This window comes from Mesoplodon densirostris, chromosome 19 (genome assembly GCF_025265405.1).
Source record: "Mesoplodon densirostris isolate mMesDen1 chromosome 19, mMesDen1 primary haplotype, whole genome shotgun sequence".
In the NCBI taxonomy this organism is placed as follows: domain Eukaryota; kingdom Metazoa; phylum Chordata; class Mammalia; order Artiodactyla; family Ziphiidae; genus Mesoplodon; species Mesoplodon densirostris.
The window spans coordinates 35,039,302-35,058,785 of record NC_082679.1 but is presented as its reverse complement, the minus strand read 5'-3'; the positions used below and the strand labels follow the sequence as shown (position 1 = coordinate 35,058,785).

General features: G+C 44.2%; 2 protein-coding genes across 8 annotated transcripts in view; one reads left to right on the top strand and one right to left on the bottom strand.

Moving 5' to 3' along the window:
• The first annotated feature begins 7,194 nt into the window (after positions 1-7,194).
• On the top strand, positions 7,195-17,047 carry AKTIP (AKT interacting protein). Of its 5 annotated transcripts, none has more exons than XM_060083452.1 (10): positions 7,195-7,285; positions 10,112-10,225; positions 11,587-11,792; positions 14,015-14,079; positions 14,164-14,264; positions 14,782-14,870; positions 14,949-15,047; positions 15,140-15,247; positions 16,021-16,081; positions 16,249-17,047. In XM_060083452.1, exons 2-10 carry the CDS (start codon positions 10,184-10,186, stop codon positions 16,357-16,359), a joined length of 882 nt encoding a protein of 293 aa, XP_059939435.1. In that variant the 5' UTR covers positions 7,195-7,285; positions 10,112-10,183; the 3' UTR covers positions 16,360-17,047. The 5 variants fall into 5 exon arrangements, with proteins under 5 accessions (XP_059939435.1, XP_059939438.1, XP_059939433.1 ...); XM_060083455.1 differs by having other exon boundaries at positions 7,195-7,309; positions 16,252-17,047; XM_060083450.1 differs by having other exon boundaries at positions 7,195-7,309.
• Positions 17,048-17,125: 78 nt separating this feature from the next.
• The window catches only part of RBL2 (RB transcriptional corepressor like 2), a 51,056-nt gene continuing 48,697 nt past the window's right edge, over positions 17,126-19,484 (bottom strand). For 2 of the 3 annotated variants that reach the window (XM_060083447.1, XM_060083449.1), the window contains one exon: positions 17,126-18,564. In XM_060083447.1, coding sequence (XP_059939430.1) covers positions 18,394-18,564 — 171 coding nt within the window. In that variant the 3' untranslated portion in view covers positions 17,126-18,393. The remainder of the gene's footprint in view (positions 18,565-19,484) is intronic. The other variant, XM_060083448.1, reaches the window with a different exon arrangement.

The window sequence follows — 19,484 nt, the reverse complement described above, 5'->3', positions numbered from 1 at the left end:
TTCCTATACTTACTTCTTGTTATAGCCCTTTCTTTTCTACTTAAAGAAGAGCCTTATCATTTCTTTTACGGTAGGTTTAGTATTGATGAGCTCTTTTAGTTTTCACTTGTCTGAGAAGCTGTTTATCTCTCCTTCAATTCTAAATGTTATTATTGCTAGGCTAGGTTGCAGGATTTTCCCTTTCAGCCCTTTGAATATATGTCACTCCCTTCTGGCCTGCAAAGTTTCTTCAGAGAAAATCATTTATAGCTTTATGTGGAGGTTCCCTTGTATATGACTCTTTGTCCTCTTGCTGCCTTTAGAATTCTCTGTATTTAATCTTTGTATTTTAATTATGATATGTCTTGGTGTGGGTGTGTTTGGCTTCATCTTGTTTGGGAACCTCTGTGCTTCCTGCACTTGGATATCTGTTTCCTTCTTCAGGTTTAGAAAGTTTTCAGCCATAATTTTATCAAATACATTTTTGAACCCTTTCTCCAGGGTGTTCTGGCAGATATCACCTTGGTAGGAGGTGGGGCTGGAGATGAAGGGGCTAGATCCAGCACCAAGTGTGAGCCAGGGCTTCTCCTCTGTTCAGTGGCCAACACCACTATTCTGGGGGTGGAGGCAAGTTCCAAGTTGCTGGAGCAGAAACCCTGATGGTCAGTTCTGACCTGGCTCTGTTCCCTTTAAGGGTGTGCTCTCCTCCCACCCCAGCACTGGCTCCCCTGTCCCAGAGGCGAACAGTGCTGGAGCCAGAGGGGCTGGTGCTGGTGCTTGGCCTGGGTCTGGGTACAGCTGTGGTGGTCCTGTTTGCAGTCAGTGTCCCTGATCGCTTCTGACGCGCTGTCTCCATGAGCACCCATAGTGGCTGCCCCCACCCCACTCAGAGGCCACTCTGAGTTTGAGCCACCTTTGTTCCTCACAATGGAGGTCTCCCTTTGGCTCCTGCAGCCCTCACTGTAGTGTGGAGCTGTGCTGCAGAGCAGGCAGGGCTGGTGTATGCACTCACCTCAGGCTGGGTTGAGTGCCAGGGTGGTCGCAAGAACCCAGCATCCCAGGCAGTTTCAATCTGCCCTTTCCCCCCTGTCTGGGGAGTAAGCAAGCATTTATGCATGCCTCACAGGTGGAGTCCAGGCTTCCTACAGCCCTCCTGTTAGTCCTACCAGCCTTCCAGCCAGCCAAGCAGACGCCTCTTCCTGGAGTCAGATCCCCCAGGGCTGGTGTGGCCAGTATGTGGCTCAAACTGCTTACTCCCCAGGGAGGAACTCCACCTGTGTAAAAAGAGTCTGAAGGAATTCCTCTGAGTCCCCTCCCAGGGGCACAGGTCCCGACCTGATGGCTTCTCTTCCCTTCCTACCCAATTCCGTGTGGAACTTTCTTTCAGCCTTGATTATACAAGAGCCTTTCTGCCAGTCTCCAGTTGGTCTTCAGTGAGAATTTCTCCACATGTAGATGTATTTGATGTGTTTGTGGGGGGAAGTGAGTTCCCCATCCTCCTTCTCTGCCATCTTCTCTCTCTCTGCAACTTCTTTTGAAATGATTCAGGAATAAAAAATTAGGGAAAGGAAATATAGCAAAACAATTATACCATTAAACGTTGTTGAAACTGGGTGGTGAGTATAAGGATGGTCATTGTACTCTACTTTTCTGTATGACTGAAAAAAAATTTTTTTTAAGGTGTTGGGGGTAGGAGTTTATTAATTAATTAATTTATTTTTGCTGTGTTGCGTCTTTGTTTCTGTGCGAGAGCTTTCTCTAGTTGTGGCAAGCGGGGGCCACTCTTCATCGCGGTGCACGGGCCTCTCACCATCGCGGCCTCTCTTGTTGCGGAGCACAGGCTCCAGACGCACAGGCTCAGCAGTTGTGGCTCATGGGTCCAGCCGCTCCGCAGCATGGGGGATCCTCCCGGACTGGGGCACGAACCCGCGTCCCCTGCATTGGCAGGTGGACTCCCAACCACTGTGCCACCAGGGAAGCCCTGAAAATTTTTGCAATAAAAAGTTGGAATAAATGATGGTGACAATGTCATTTGCTCTGGGTAGCAGACTCTCAAAATCATTGGGACTTCTTGTCTTCCACAAATCACTATTTACCTGTGTAAGAAAGGAAGGTGTCTATGTCAGGAACAGTGTCCTACCCACAGCAGACCCTGAATTATTTATCAATGAATGAATATTTCTTTCTCTCTCTTTGGTTTTCCTTTTCTAAATCTGCCACTCTAGTTAAAGCTAACCTTAAGCCTTTATCATCTTTCCAAATGCTTTAAAACTGCAGAGTGAGGTGATTTTGCAAAGAATGCCAATCAAAGAGAAGGTAGCTCTTGTGGCTGGTGGAATAGTTAGCAGCATGCTGAGAGTGGGTGGTTATTTGTAGTGTCATGCCATGTTCAAAGTGCTGTTTGATTGTGTTCTGTTTTGGATTTTTTAAATATTCTATTTATTTATTTTATTTATTTTGGCTGTGCTGGGTCTCAGTTGTGGCACCCAGGATGTTCGTTGCAGGATGTGGGATCTTTTAGTTGCGGCATGCGGGCTTCTTAGTTGTGGCATGTAAACTCTTAGCTGCGGCATGAATGCGGGATCTAATTCCCCGACCAGGGATCAAACGTGGGTCACCTGCAATGGGAGCATGGGGTCTTACTCACCAGACCACCAGGAAAGTCCCCAAAGCGCTGTTTGTTTATAAAAGAAAATCAATTCTATTCTGGCCCTCTATGAGCTGCAATGTTGTATACTGGTTGCTTTTCCTTAAGGCATCAATACTCACAGTGGTCCATCGGCTACTCTGATTAGATTTGAAATACTGTATTCTGTAAAATTCATCCTTTTATCTATCTATCCAATCATCCAACCATCCACTCAGTAATTTATTCAAGAACCAGGAGTTATAGGAACTAGGTCAGGGAAGAAAATGTGATGCACCCCAAGACTGGAAGCACGTTTGTGATGTTATAAGCAAGAATTATAATGATCAGTGAGGATGTAGAAAAGATAAGAGCCACATCATCCTCTATAGCAGTGTTTCTCAAACTTCAATCATTGACAGAAATTCATGATTTCTGCCATATCTGAGGATCATTAACTATAATACTTAATATCCTCCCTTAAATCCATTCACTTACGTAAAAAAAACAACAACTTAAATGCCTACTGTGGTCTCATCCTAAACATTACTATCCATAAAGTCATGGTTGTGATGTGTTGTTGAATTTTTCTCTGATGTATTAAAATAAAGGCATAGCTATACAATCATCGCATGTATCTTTAACAATGGGTGTAATCAGTGATACACATCCCATACTATATAGGAATCTACCTTTCAGAAAAGGATTTAGGGGGCAAATGAATTGAGCTTAACGTACTGGCTCATATGTGTGCACATGTATGAAACACATACACATTCCAACTAACCATTATTTGGTCCCTTCCTTCTGTTCAGGCCTCCCTTTAGTAGTAAATCAGTGATCTAAACTGATTTGTACAGTTAATTTCCCAAAGACCAAAAGAAGAATGGATTCAATGAATCTTTTGCTGATTAGAACGTGAGCAGGAGTCTTGAATACTCATACAGATCACACGTCTACTAAGTCCTGATGCAAGAAGAATTCATCTTTTTTTTTAATTTCCCTTGTGGTACGCGGGCCTCTCACTGCTGTGGCCCCCCCGCCCCGAGGAGCACAGGCTCCAGACGCGCAGGCTCAGAGGCCATGGCTCACGGGCCCAGCTGCTCTGCGGCATGTGGGACCCTCCTGGACCGGGGCATGAACCCCTGCATCGGCAGGCGGACTCTCAACCACTGCGCCACCAGGGAAGCCCAGAATTCATCTTTTTAAAAAATTTTATTTTCTATTTTTTTTAGCTGCACGGCATGTGGGATCCTACTTCCCCAACCAGGGATTGAACCTGTGCCCCCTGCATTGGGAGCGCAGTCCTAACCACTGGACTGCCAGGGATGTCCCAAGAATTCATCTTTTGACACTAATATCAGGTATGCTCCCAAAACTTACAATAATGAATATAATATGAAGTGATTAAAAATGTTTTACAGGTAAGGGTTAGGGCCAGTAGTTTTTTTTTCTTAGTACTTTATATTTTAGTCTTAAAGAAATGGTACCTCAAGGCTGCCTCCTCATTTCCATTTAAATAAATCATCCTCATTTTCATAATCAGCTCCTTTCTTGGTGCAGAGCTGGGGGCATGCAGGTAGGCAGGTGTTTTAAATATACTTTAGTTGCTTCTGTCCTTCGTTTGTCAAGTATTTGTTGCATACCTACTACATCCAGGCATTGGACTGGATGCTGCGGAGACCAGAAAGAATGAAACAGACATGGTTCCTGCCTGGTGGAGCTTACTGTATAGTATGGAGATAGCTACTAATATGTCACCTCCCCAATAGACAGAAAATTGCCCTGAGGAAGTGGTGTTTGAGCAGAGGTCTGTGTAGGGGGAGAGAAAAGAACGGTCCAGGCAAAGGGAACATCCAGTGCAAAGGCCCCCTCTTGCGTTCGGGCAGAGAGGGAGAGCATCACACCTCCAAGGAATTAAAAGGATGTAAGTGGGTGGAACCTGGGGCCTGTGGGGCTGGACAGGTGTTGGCCCTGCCATGCTGGGCCCTCGGTGATAGTAAGGAGTTTGATCTTTGTCCCAAGAGCAACAGGAAACCACTGAAGGGCGGGGCTCCTCAACAGAAATCAAGGCTCTTGTTAGCAGTGAAGAAGGGGGAAATGGTTACCAGGTACGCAAGCAACAGTACTTACAGAAACACCCCAAACGTTGCCTATCCAAAAAAGAACTATTTCCCCATCTCCCCTACGCCCGTAAACAGTATGGTTTACTGTTTCTCATCTCAGTGAGTGGTCTCACTATTCACCCAGTAGCTCAAGTCAAAATCTAGGCTCCATCCATGATACTCCCCCTTGTCTTCAACCCCTTACCCTCCATATCTAATCCATGGCCAAGTCCTGTCCATTCCACCTCTTAAATATCTGAACTCATTCACTTCTCCATCTCCACCATCAAATTCATGCAATGGTCTCTTGCTGAGCCACCGCAGTGGTTTCCCAAACGCTCTTGTATTGGCACAGTCTGTTCTCCATACAAAGTGGCCTTTTCAAAATACAAATCCAATCATATCACTTCTCTCTCTAAAGGCCAGGGATCTGGGGTAAATCTTGCTGAGCCCTAGCCAATCATGGCAGACTCATTCCACTTGTCCTTGACTGGTTTCATTGAGGGCAGAGACCCAGTGACTCATTTCTGGTAAGCATCACTTGGGGAGAGCTTCTGGGAAAGGGTTTCTTGTTCTTCGAAAAAGACCTTTGGGAGAAAAGGATGCTTTTTATTTTGCTAGACATTGTCACATCTGGGTGTGTCTGGAATGGCAGCAGCCATCTTGCGACCAGCCTGAAAGCAGTGCCTAAAGCCCAGAGTGGCACCGCTGGAACCTGCCCTACATGTGAGGCAAATCCCCTGGCTATGCAAGCCGATTTTTGAGATGGATTTTCTGGCATGTGCGGCTGTAAGGAGTCTGATATGTGTCTGAAGCATCTGGTGCCAAATGGGCAGTTGGATACGTGCAGCTGAAGCTCAGTGGAGAGGTCCGAGCTGGAGAAATATATGTGAGTCCTTGGTGAAGCTGAGGGAAGGGATAGATTGCCAAGGAGGAGGGTAGAAGGTGAGATCAGAAAAAAGTTTAGGAGAGGATGAGACTGCCAAGAAGTTTAGGAAGGATTGGGTCAGAGAGGTGCCAAGGGAGACCACCTGTGGCCAGGAGAAAGGATTTCCTGTTTATCTTCCTCTTTATATTGATTGAGACTAATATTAAGGAAGGGCATTACAACATTCCTAAGTGTATTCAAACTGGACAAAAGGAAGTGGCTCGGGAATGTTTTCACTAGAGGAGGAAGTTGGATTTCAGAACCAACCCTTGGGATTAGGGGAGTTTGGCTGTCTGCCATTTTTACAAGGAGGTCATTTTACCAGAATTTCAAAGGCAACCAAAAATTGAACAAACAACCTGATCAGGGAATACTTCTCCTCTTCTGAGTGTAAGATACTGACTGAGTTAGGTGGAGATTGGAAGGGCATCCCAAGAGGAGGCACCATCGTAAGAAAAGGCTCGGAGGGTGTAAGCCAAGGGCATCCGTCACAGAATGAGGCTGGAGAAAAACGTGCGAAATGAGATGGGAATATGGGAACGAGGTCAGCATAGGGTGTGCTTTGTAAATCAGGCTAAGTTTAGATTTTATTCAGTCTGAAACCGCTTCCGTGGAACGTTTTTAAACAGTCAGGAGTTGGATATGGTAAAGGTGTTCCAGATCACCTTTGTTAGGTTAAAAAAAAAAAAATCAGAGGACAGGGAGCTACGTTACCATGAGAGGTTCTCAAACTTCAGTCCGTACCAGAATTACCAGAGGAACTTGTGACAAATGTAGATTCCTGGTACTCGCCACCCCCCGGATTGGGATTCTATAGGTTGGGTCCGATACGTACACTTTCAAAAAAGCCCTCTGGCAGCACTACTGCCAAGGGATGAGTTGGGAGTTTAGCTCCCATCCTCTGCATCCCTTCGCTCCTCCATTCTTTGACACAGAAAGTGGGCGTTTCTCAATGTTACACCATAAATTCTTCCAGGGTCTATCAACCTGACAGCGGCCCCAGCCCCTCCCACGTCGGGCGGACCCGACGTGGCGGTCTCGGGCCCCGCAGCGACGCCAGGGACTGAGGACCGAGCAGGGGCGGGCACCAGGCAGTCGAGCGGCTACTGGGCTCCTCTCTTGGACTCCTGCCCCGAGGCCGGCCCCGCCCTGCCTCTGGTTTGGAAAACCCTCAGCCACAGTCTGTCTGAACGACAGCGGCGGCCACGCACAGAACCTGTGGGCGGGTCTCCATGGTGACTGGCTGACGCTGTGACCAATTATGTATCGGCGTTTGTTTCCGCCCAATCCCTCCCCCGGGGCCGATACTTCCGTGACTGACAGTTCTCTCTGGACGCTGTTACGTAAGGGGAGGGTGAAGTGCGGCCCCACCCGAACCGAGCAGATTTGATTGGCAGGACCAAGGCTGCCGCCCCACCGCCCCCGGAAGAACGTCCTTGACGGACAGGTATAGGAGCCACTCGGCGCCGCGAGGCTGGGCGGAAGCGCCCGGGCCCAAGGGAAGGGGGCAGGGGGCGGAGCCGGAGGCTGGGAGCCGGGCTGGGCGGGGCGGGGAGTAGGTAGGGGCTGGGCTGGCTCTGCGGCCAGAGATGCTGAGGGGCCGCGACGGCGCTCTGCAGCCGGGAGCACTGCATTAAAAACACCGAGGTGGGGTGTGCTGCCAGGCCGGTGGTAGGTACGCGAGGGCTGTCGAGTCCTCAAACGCGGACCGCCAGCGTCCTCGGGGCCAGCATTTGTATGCCCTACCAGGGGCCCTCGACTCTGTAGCGACGGCGGCCGCACTGGGACACGGAGGCGGGGCTGGGCACCTGTCCGCGTTCGCAGGCACCTGCTGCGCCGGCCGCCGCGGGGCCCGAGGCCTGGCGCTGGGGGCTGTCCAGGAGCGGGGCCGGGCCGGCCTGAGGAGGGGAGGTGGGCCGGACCGGTTTGCCCCGTCCGGAGCCCGCCTTCCTCGGCCCCCTCCCCACGCCCGGCTCTGTCCCCGCTCCCAGGTTGAGGGCGGCGTCCGACGCCCGCAGCCCCCCACCAGAGGGTCTCGCGGGCCCTGGCCAGCCTCGAGCTATTTGCGAGGTCGGGATTTGGCCCCTGCCTTGCATCATCCTGAGACAGGTTTGTCCAGATTCTCTGCGTGCGCGGAGATGCGTTTCCGCCCCGGGCGCGGGTGCCCGTCCTGGCTGTCCCCAGAGAGACGGGGCCGAGGCTGTTTTCATCTTTTCCCTGGGCCCTGCTCCGTCGCCTCTTAACATGGAATTTAAGGCTGTTCGGGGTGATGTGCCTATTTAGGGACTATGGTAAATAGGAGGTAAGCACCGCCCGTCTCTAAGTTTTGGCTCAGGACAGGTGCGGATCATTCGTATAGGGCCGAGCTACCACTTCTCAGCTGTATGATATAAAGAGAGATAATCATGTGTTGTTTGTACGACCAGACCAGCAGAAATTCTAAAGTTGTTTCGGAATGAGCAGGACGTGCCTTGTGTTTTCTTCCATGTATGTCATTCCTGTTGGAAAAATGCTGTACTGTGCCTGGGTAAAGTAGATAGCTATTAAAGAGTGTAGTTACTCCTGAAAAGCGTGCTACAATTTCTCTAGGTGATTATGTCGTTGCTGGAAACAAAGGCAGCAGTAGACAATACCTCCTTCTTAAAGACAGGAGGAACTGGGGCTAAGTTTTATTTGATTCTTAAGGGCAAAGTCATAGAATCTTTACGTGTTAGACTTGGAAGGGACCTTACAGGTGACTTGATCTACCCCAGTAAATCTCCATGGTGGTAAGCGCTGTATCCCAGAGGGACAGGATTCCCTGTTAAATTAGGTCTGTCCTAGATGATGGTTGGGTGCTGCTGCACATTACTCTGGATCTGAAAACCAGTGTTGTTCTTTTTTTTTTTCCTTTTTTCATAAATTTATTTATTTTTGGCTGTGTTGGGTCTTCGTTTCTGTGCGAGGGCTTTCTTCAGTTGCAGCGAGCGGAGGCCACTCTTCATTGCGGTGCGCGGGCCTCTCACTGTCACGGCCTCTCCTGTTGCGGAGCACAGGCTCCAGACGCGCAGGCTCAGTAGTTGTGGCTCACGGGCTTAGTTGCTCCGCGGCATGTGGGATCTTCCCAGACCAGGGCTCGAACCCGTGTCCCCTGCATTGGCAGGCAGATTCTTAACCACTGCGCCACCAGGGAAGCCCCCCCAGTGTTGTTCTTATTTGCACCAAACAAGAACATATACACCCACACAGTTTTGATGTCCCAGCCATTTTGGCTTGTATCATAGTTACCTTTAAAGGCAGATTTGCAAAGAGCTCTCAGCAATAAGATGCTACTTACTGGATGTAAGTCATCAGGTAGGTGGAAGAACCAGAGTCCTCATTACTTGGATTCAATTATTGGGTGGCATTGTATCTTGGAAAGCAAAGCAGCAGTAATGGGCACTGGTAGGGTGTGGGACCCACCTGTGGATGTCATAGGCTCGGCAGAAAACAAATTTTTGCTGATTAGGGACATTTGGTACATGCTTCTCTAATGATTTGCTTCTTACAAATTTTGTAAAATGTTGCTTAAATTTTTACCCTTTTCACCTTCAGCTTGTTGACTGCTGCAAGTAGGAATTTAGCAGAGCTCAGTTTTAAACATGACCAAGCCTGGGGGAAGTCACCAGAGCAGACAAATTACTATTCTTACAGCTCCGCTTGCTGCTTGTCCTTTGCCTCTTCCTTTGTATTTTTAGTAAATGACCCACTGACTTTGTGACTTTTGAGACATGCTTTCTTATCCACTTAATGAAGCTTTGGTGGAGGATTTGTGAAAGGTCTCATTTGCATTCCTCTGTTGCATTTGTACATATTGCTTGGCAATTCCTTAAATGCATAATCCTGCTGTTTCCACACTTGAAGCAGTTGGAAAAGGTCGTTTTTTGTTTGTTTGTTTTGTGGATGGTCCGGACAGGACCCAGTTCTCCCTCCCCCTCTGTCTCGTATGCTCTGCCTTTGGTTGCTAGTTTTGTTGGAGAGAATCATTCTGTACTTAAGACACTGTCGAATCAGCTCCCTTGGATCTTTAATTCCCATAACCCTGAGAACTGTGATAGACCTTTTGTGTCTGTGGGTACAGTGCAGTCTGAACCTGGCTTTCCCAGTAGTTAAATGCCTAGATATTATGCTAGTAGCAGCTGTTGTAGTCCATATCTTTTGCACTTCTGGCACCAGAGCTGAACTGTGTCACTGAATATTCTAAATCCTGGCCAAGGACTTGGTACACAGATTCCTGTTGGCATTTAAAGATGGGAAAGAAATTGGAGTCAGGAGAGGGAGGGGGTATAGAAGGAAACTATTTCTAAAGATTTTTCCCCCTAGGTTTTTATAACTACATGTTATATAACATTATACTGTATTTCTGCTTAGAGATACAGATTTAGTTCTTAACTATTTCATAAGTCTTAACTGTTGGTGTTGGTCTGTTTCTCTGTTTTCCCATCTCATTTTAAGGTAAAGTGAATTCTACGGATGGAAGAGTTTGATGACACAGACCACTGAATTTCTTTGTTTGGAGTACACGTTATGAACCCTTTCTGGAGCATGTCTACAAGCTCTGTACGCAAAGTAGGTATAGTTGATAAATTTACTGAGGAAACCCATTTGTGTCAGAACAGAAGCCAAAATAATTCATACCAAGGTTGCCTATAATCTTAGCAAAATTACCTTGTTTTTCTAGTTTAGGTTTTACTTTTGGGAAACAATTATTTGGTTGATTAAAGTCAGTTCCTGAGACCAAGATCACATCTCAAATAGAAATCATTCTAGTAATCAAAATTATATTATTTTGACTAAGGTTATATTTACACATGATGAAATTTGACACTTTATTGTAGTAGTTTTTTGACAAACTGCAAGATTTCATGGTTAGAGAAGTGTTGGGCAAGACCAGTCCAATATGGTCAAGTCAGACTTGAGGGCACTGGTTTAAGTTTTCTAAATAAAATATTTTTTAAAATAAAATACATTTTAGGGAAGCTTAAAATACACAAACAAAAAGAAAATGAATGTCACCCATAATTCCACGTGTAAGAGAACACACTATTAATCTTTTTTTCTGTACACGATACTGTGTACGTTTTTAATACAGCTAATTAAGCAGGCTTTGTACTTGAGCCAAAGAAATACCTATGAGATGGTAGTTTAGTTTCTGACTCATTTAGACCTCTGTCTTTGACTAAGAATGACAGTTTATGCTGATGATAGTCCAAATGTGATCAAAATCAGACCCATGCAAGTGAGAGAATAGCTTCATTCTTAGTTTCTAACCAAAGTGGTGACATCAGGTAGTGACTGATTTCAGTCCTCTATACTATTTATTTTGAGATGCTTAGCACCCTACTTTCTACAGCTAAATGCTAGGGGACCTTTCTAGTCTTGTCTAATTGTGTAGTAACCCCTTGCCCTCTTTCTGGGGCCACCAGGAGAAACCATTTCTTTCTCCGTTTCAAGTAAATCCTGTAAATATTGGCCTTATTGTCTTTATAGGATGCAGCTGAAGAATGAATTTTCTTATGATTTAGCCTTGCTTCAGCTTTGTTCTACTCTCTGTAATAGCCTGCCTGCTCAACAGACTTTCAGGTCATCTTTTTTTTTTTTTTTTTTTTTGCGGTATGTGGGCCTCTCACTGTTGTGGCCTCTCCCGCTGCGGAGCACAGGCTCAGCGGCCGTGGCTCACGGGCCCAGCCGCTCTGCGGCATGTGGGATCTTCCCGGACTGGGGCACGAACCCGTGTCCCCTGCATCAGCAGGCGGACTCTCAACCACTGCACCACCAGGGAAGCCCTCAGGTCATCTTGATCATGGTGCTAGAATGTCCTTGCAAAAGAGTAATTCCAACTTTTCAGTCAAAGACTAAAGGACATCACATATAGTCTTGTGATTTAAGAATCATCCTAACAAATGTTCTCACCGCTTCATCTTGAATAGCGATCTGATGGTGAAGAAAAGACATTAACAGGGGATGTGAAAACCAGTCCTCCACGCACTGCTCCAAAGAAACAGCTGCCTTCTATTCCCAAAAATGCTTTGCCCATAACTAAGCCTTCATCTCCTGCCCCGGCAACACAGTCAGCAAATGGCACGCATGCTTCTTACGGACCTTTCTACCTGGAATACTCCCTTCTTGCGGAATTGTAAGTTCTGAAACTATCTGGTTAACTTTTGAATGACCCTTGAAGGTGAAGGATGAAACTTATTCTGAAGGACTCAGTAAACAGCAGCCATTTAATCTTAAAGCTCAAACCCATCCCCCTCCAGTATTAGCCTTAATGTATATAGGATGGACTCTATTGCTAGCAGTATAACCTTTCTTCACCAAGGCCTAAGTGGTGTTATATAAATACCCTCTTCTAAAAGTAATGATTCTTATTGAGAGCTTGGGTAAGTAAGATTTAAAGGCAAATGTGTGCTTTAATTTCCATGTCTGTTTTGGAGAGCAAAAGGAGGGGGAAACAGATTTATTAAGCATCCAGGAACTTAATTTTGGTCTACCTTTATATGAGGTGAGGAATTCACCTCCTGAAGAGGTTGTTGTAGAGGGAGGGACAGTGGGAGGGTGGCAATCTACTCTTTCTTGGGTCAGACCCAGCTGGAGGTTTGTGCTCCATTCTGGTGATCACTCTGTAAGAGGTATCTATCCTGACAGACTGAGGAGAGGGTCCCCAAAAGAGACGGTCCCAGGAGGAGATGGTCCCAGTAGGCGGAGGTCAGGAAGCCTGACCTTAGCAGTCAACAGTTGAAGGAACGGGAACCAATGACTTGGAGAAAACCTGGAAAGTACTTATTAAAGCTGTCTTCACCTGAAGGTCCGTCATTAGAAAGGGGATTTGACTTATTCTGTATGACCCCCAAGGGCAGAGCTAGGCCATTATGGGGAAGTTTTTTAAAGATTTGGGCTCCATGTAAGTAAGAACTTGACTAGTCACAGAAGTCAAAAATTGGACTGAAGTTGCACATACCAGTAGAGTGTGAGGAGATGGGTACTTCTGCAGAGTCTAGTAGTGATGACACAGTGCTTGGCCCATCAGAGGGGCTCAAATAGTGATTGAGTGCAGATGGCATTTGATTTGATCATTTGTTATACGGGCAGAAAGTCTGGAGAATTCATTCTGAATGTCAGTCATGTGAAACTTCCTTTGTACGTGAAGTTATTTTAAAAGCATCCTCCAGGCGTCCCTCACTGTGCTAACGTTGTAATGGTCAGAGGGTCTGAGGCCCCAGTGTAAATGGCGCGTGTGATTTGGTAGTGCGGGTCCCTTTAGCTTTATAATGGAAGCCTGTGTTTGAGGCGAGGCAGTGAGTTGGACAGGCTTCTGTTGTGGCATTACATCTGCTGTCTGTATTAGGACACAAAATTGCCTTTTTGGCAAACCTCACTGTAGTAGATACATCTGCCAACCATGCTGCTGTTGACATGCTGAATTATAGTGAGTTAAAAATGGAATAACTACTTTAAAATGATTGAAAAATAAGTGTGGTAGCAAATAGGTAATAAATAAAAACAGTCAGTTGAGGTCCAATAAGCTGCTTCTCAGTAAAATTCAGGATTGGCAGGTTAATGTGTTTTAAGACCCTCAGTCAACACTGTTCTTTTCAAGGTCTGGTCACAGTGCTACCTGTTTAGGCTCATAGCGCAGCTAAAAGAGGAACACGGAGCAGAAAGGCTGTCAGGTGACCCGGTCCCGGGAGAGCCAGCGCGGCCTCTGTCTTCCCTGGTTTCAGCACCCACCGTTTCCCACGCCACGGCCCACAGAGTTCAAGTGTCTGAGTTGGGGGTAAAGTCAGGAGCAGAGAGTACAGTGTGAGCGCCTCAGGCTGCCTGCCTTCTACCAGGAGTACTGCCGCACCGACGGGTGTTCAAACTTAAAATGACCCCCAAATGAGGGTAATTCCGTGGAATTTTAATGTCTTAATTACCTGAAGTTGTATTTTAAAAAGGCTTTTAAATGTGTGTGGGTAAGATCGGTTGTTCATGGTCACAAAAGCAATAATCGTACAGATACTCTCACTGACCTAAAATTTAATGTCCAGAATTACCTACAGGTTGGTTTCCAAGATGGTGTTTTGGGGGAGCTGATTTCTGGGTGGAAAACTTGATTGTGTATCCCTGTTCGGCTTTAATTTCTTAATCTGGGGCCCTTATTTGGCTGTGTTTCTCTGTAAGCATGTGTTATGAAACCAGTAAACAGGCAGCAGCCAGGGCCAGGTGAGAGACTGCGATGACTCTGTCTGTCTGGTTAGAGTATCAGCTGCCCTTCGAGGGACTAGTCCTTCTTTCAAAAAATGGACGTGGGTGGTTTGGTCTGTATGTCATTTCCACCCATGCAATCTCACTATTCTGCTGCTTCTGTTTTAGTACCTTGGTTGTGAAGCAGAAGTTACCTGGTGTCTATGTGCAGCCATCTTATCGATCTGCATTAAGTAAGAAGGATTCGCTCTTTTTATAGCATACTTGGTTCCTCTGACACAAACTTAGCCCTTAACTGTTCTTATTTCTTCCTACAGTGTGGTTTGGAGTAATATTCATACGGCATGGACTTTATCAAGATGGTGTATTTAAGTTTACAGTTTACATCCCCGATAACTACCCAGATGGTGACTGTCCAGTAAGTTGGGGATAGGGTCTGGCTTCTTTTCTTTCTTGGACCCTCCTCACCCTCCTTACTGCAGGAGGAGGGTTTAAGGGGCTTTAAAGATTTCTTGGTTCTTTTCCTGGCCTAATACTTTCATGATTTCAGTTTCCCGAAATGTTTTGTCTACTCAGTAGTCTTTCAGGGGGATTTTTTTGCTTTGTTGCATCTTTTGCCGTGCTAGCCTCTGCCTTCAGCTTTACTTGTTTCTCTGCTCAGGGTGTGCAAGTGAGGCTGGAAGCTGTAGTACAGCTCTCACTACGTGAATTGCGATTGTTATGCTATGGTAGAAAAGAGTGACTTTTCCCTTGCTTCACTGCAAAATTTGGTTTTACAGGAAAATGGTGAAAGTAGTTAGGTGTCCCTCTTGAGGCAGCTCTTTGACTTTAAGCAACAAAACTGCCTTGTCCTGAAGCTTCTTTGACAACTTATCCGCGTGGGTTTAATGTGCTCCACTGCTTCCATTAAAGGATGTGTCTCTCTTTCAATGTAGCGTTTGGTGTTTGATATTCCCGTCTTTCACCCGCTAGTTGATCCCACCTCAGGTGAACTGGATGTGAAGAGAGCATTTGCAAAATGGAGGTTAGTAAATAAGAGTTTCATGTGGTGACATAAGCCAGCAAGAGGAAGCCTCAGTAATCCTGCCGTATTTCCCTTTAGGCGGAACCATAATCATATTTGGCAAGTATTGATGTATGCAAGGAGAGTTTTCTACAAGATCGATACAGCAAGCCCCCTGAACCCAGAGGCTGCAGTTCTGTATGTTACTTTGCTCTGTTATGTAAGATAAATTTGAAGAGATAGCAAAGTAGATTATGTTGGTAACCTTTTGATTTAAACCTTTAACACAGGTACGAAAAAGATATTCAGCTTTTTAAAAGTAAAGTGGTTGACAGTGTTAAGGTGTGCACTGCTCATTTGTTTGACCAACCTAAAATAGAAGACCCCTATGCAATTAGGTAAGTGGTACATTATCAAGATAAACTGCACTTTGCAGTACTGTGCTGCTGTTTTCCAGGTGGCCTTAGAATGGGGATTTAAAAGGAAAGTGTATAATCTGTTAGCCTACAACCTTTCTAACTTGGTATCAGCTTGATTTCTGCTTTCAACATGGACTGACACATTGTGCCAATAGCAAGCTATTTAATGACTTTGGTTTCCTAAGGATCCTTGTAATGTGCTCATTCAAATGTAAGGACTTTTCTTTCCAGTTGGAGCCCCATATGGGGTATACTCCCATACCCCAACCAACTTACAGATTTGGTGAAAAGAGGGAAACTGAACAGTGTGAACGATGGGTTCCTTGAGCTTGTGTTAGTTTATGTTGAGGAGGAGTGTCTGCAGGAGTACTGAAAACTGGAGCCGTTGAGCTCTGGGGCAGCACTTAGCGGTAGTGGCCAAGAGCTTGGGCTCTACAGTTAGGCTGAGTGACTTTTGCACTTACTGGCTTTGGTGACCCAGAGCGATTACTTAATTTTACGGTGCCTCACTTTCTTCAAGTAATAGGACTTCAGGGGTGGTTGTGAGGCTTAAATGAGCTAACCCATGTAAAGTGCTAAGGGATAGTTATTGTGAGAAAATCATTTAGATAATGTCTAAAACTTACATATTGACAACTGATTAAAGATTGTTCCTTGTTAACTTTTGTTAGGGGAACTGGGTTAAAAATGTAAAAAAATGGATGTTAAACAAATTTAGTGAGCTATTTTTTAATATTTTTCTCTTCCTGAAGCTTTTCTCCATGGAATCCTTCTGTACATGATGAAGCCAGAGAGAAGATGCTAACTCAGAAAGTAAGTAGATTACCAGTTTGGAAATCGTTAACTCACTGTTTCCTTTCTAAAATATCTTCACTGGAGGCTACTCAGTATATACAAATAACTTTTGGGGAAACAAATGTGTACAGTGCTGAAATCCCCTCATCAGTCATTTTTTAATGTCTGTTTTTCATTGTGCCTAGAAGAAGCCTGAAGAACAGCACAATAAAAGTGTTCACGTTGCTGGCCTGTCATGGGTAAAGCCTGGCTCAGTACAACCTTTCAGTAAAGAAGAGAAAACGGTAGCAACTTAAGAGCTGGTGAATCTGGTGCACCGTGCACTTTCCTGCTGGACTTGGGCTAGTAAAGCTGACCAATGGCAAGGGGGACTCTGCCTGCAGAGTAAAACGGTGTGCGCAGTGACTGGTGTCAGAGTTGTCCGTGTATGCTTAGGTTCTAACAGCAAGTTCTGGAAACCGCTCTTTACGTAATGCATTCCTTCTGTCAGAAGTGTCTTCAGGGTGGTTATCTAGTTCAGTACTCCAAACTCTTGGGGACCTGGAGGCTTACGCATTTTTCTGAATATAATGCTAAAGGTAAGTTGCATTCATTTAAACTAATGAAGTAGGCAGAGTTCAGCACTATCTAATGATTTTTAAATCAGTGGTTTCAGGTGTACATATGTTAGGATATGGAGAGGAGATGTATAGAGAGAGCAGTTTCCTTAGCTTATTAGCACTTTTAAGTGGAAGAGCATTTGAACCTCAGTCTTCAGCCTATTGTGTTACTGATACACAAACTGCTGTCACTGAGGTACATGTTAGGTGAGTGAGAAGAAACCAGAACACTTGTTCATAGTTTTGTTTTTTTTTTAAGCAAATTACTTATTGTATTTTTATGGCAGGAGGGAGAAAAAGTGTTAAAACGGTTTCTAATGAAGTCAGATATTTAAATGATGAATGACTAATGTGTTTCGTAGAGACAATAAACCAATAAATGATTGTTCTTTGTCATTTATGCAGGACATTAAATACCCTTTTCTCAATATAACTAAACAAAGATTAATTTATAAGTGCTTTATTGAAAAATACTTATTTTCATATAAAATTACAGTAGCAGTAAGTATCTTGAGAGGTTTTATAAATATTTTTGCAGAACACTATTCTAATTGAACAGTGTAAGTTCCGTATTTCTTTCAGAGCAATATGAAGTTACCTAGTAACTTTGTTTATACTGATTCAATTTACAATTGAATTTTCTCCCTAATAAGATTATTCATTCAACTTTAAAACTGCTGGAACAATAGTGATTAATAAAGGTATATATAGATAATTCAGTAGCTGTTAAATTAACATTTTCTAATTTGTATAAATGGTACTATGTACTAATAAAAACCCAAATTCTCCAATCTATTTTTTAAACTTCCAGGAACGCACCCAAAGATATTTAAAATATATCACCTTAATAAAGACACATGTCTTTTGGATAACTACCTCCTAAAGGAAGAGGTCATAATTTTTCATAATAATCCTCTTAATTCAACTTGATTTAAAATCTTTACTTAGCCAGCTGATCCCTATCAACAAAAAATGGAGAATTTAAAACACATGCCCAAAAGGTAGCTACTGGGGCTTTAACAATTTTTAAAAAGTACAAAAGCATCAAAGAAGATACTGAATTAAGTTCAGCCTAGAAGTTTTGTACTTAATAAAGTTCACATTGTAGAAAGTGCCATTGCAAATACACAGCAAAATCTGGGTTACAAAATCATGCTTTTTACAGCCCTAAAGTGCCACTTCTTATACAGGTTCACTCACACATTGCACACCAGTCAAGCACTTGTCACACTGCACCACCACACCTAATGGAGAGAGGGAAGAATTACACAAAGGGAATGGGAGACTTGGACTAATAACCTAGGACCTTCAAATCTGGGCGCTCTACCTTGTTACCTTTTAGGAATGCAAAAATCTTACACTCCTACCAAGTGTTTTAGGACAAAATACCTACTTTTGCTTTTCATGAGGGCCAGGTAGGAATGAATTGAAATACAGTTCCTCTGCTGGAAAACGTTAACAGAGACCACTTATACACACATTTGAGTACGATTTGTTCTCTGAAATTCTTGTAGTAGCTTTGCCAAAGAGTTAAAAAAAAAATCCAAGTTTGGATTCTAAGCAGCCTTGATGGCAAGCACTGAAAGGTAGGGGAAAAGGCAGTTGGGATAAGTAAAAATATCCTAAGGATAATGAAAGGATTAAGGAAAAGAGCCCCATAATCTAGCATGCATTACATGATGCTGCTAAACAGAGTTTGTGAAAAGACAGTTTCAGTACAACAGACTAACCTCAGTGGGAACCGCGGTCATTAGCTACATCTTGGAGACGGCGTAATAAGGCAGAATGATTTTCTGGGCAAATTCTTTTTGCAGGTGATTCACTTCCATCTTCCAGAAGAATCCCTCTCTTTTTGGTTGGCGTTTCTCCTGTCCGTATCATACTGTTAATTTCTCTCAGTCTCTGGGGGGTGGGGGTGGGGGGTTAAAAATAAATATAAAAACTTTAAAATTCTAATACACATAGTTCAGTGTTAAGTCAAAGAACCTCAAATAAGTTAAGCAGTTTATCTTGAAGAGTTTGAACACCTTTATAAAGGAACGTACTACAAAATTTTGTATCCTTCCAATTTCACTTCTCAGCTGGCTGACATTGATGACTATCTGGGATAGAGGCAGAGTATTTCTATTTTTTAACAAGCTCCAGAGGTGATTTTGATGTAAGCTTTTCCACAATGTAAGAGTTCACAAATTTATGATTTTTTTTTTAGAAAAGTTATAGAGCATCACATTGTTATGCCACATTTAATCAGTTTCATACATTTCCATTTTCCTTTTTTAAAAAATAGCATGACTTTACACAGTATTAGGCCGTTTTTCCCCCAGTCTAGTGTTACTCATTTTCTAACAGCCATGGAATTTCGCAAGAGAAGCCTTAATTCCCTAAGGCATCCATTGTAGGTAATTTATTAGTATGATCTAGAATTCTAGAACATATTGATATTAGTTACATGTCATCCTTGGGAGAATTGAGAAAAATTCAGGCAAATTATTTTCTGCATTCTCTGGTTCACACTGAAGAACTTGGATTGAGAAAAACTTCGCCAGAGGGCTAGAGAGACTGGATTTATTTATAGGTGCCTTCAGCACTAAGTTTCTCCAAAGCCCCAAAAGTTAGCTATTGCATTATTTTCTGGTAGTTAAAACATTTTTTTTTCATGTGCTGCTAATGTCATTGTCCATGTTTCCTAGTGGAAAGCATACTGAGCAGATTTCATATGCATTTATTATAGGAAATTTCAAACATACAGGAAAGTAGAAGTATATAGTGAACCCTCACATGACCATCACCCTACTTCAACAATTTTGGCCACTCTTATTTGA

Coding starts and splice junctions, on each gene's coding strand:
- AKTIP (XM_060083452.1), top strand. CDS start 10,184: ATGAACCCTTTCTGGAGCATGTCTACAAGCTCTGTACGCAAA. Junction 10,226..11,586: donor CTACAAGCTCTGTACGCAAA/GTAGGTATAGTT, acceptor CATCTTGAATAG/CGATCTGATGGTGAAGAAAA. Junction 16,082..16,248: donor AGAAGATGCTAACTCAGAAA/GTAAGTAGATTA, acceptor CATTGTGCCTAG/AAGAAGCCTGAAGAACAGCA.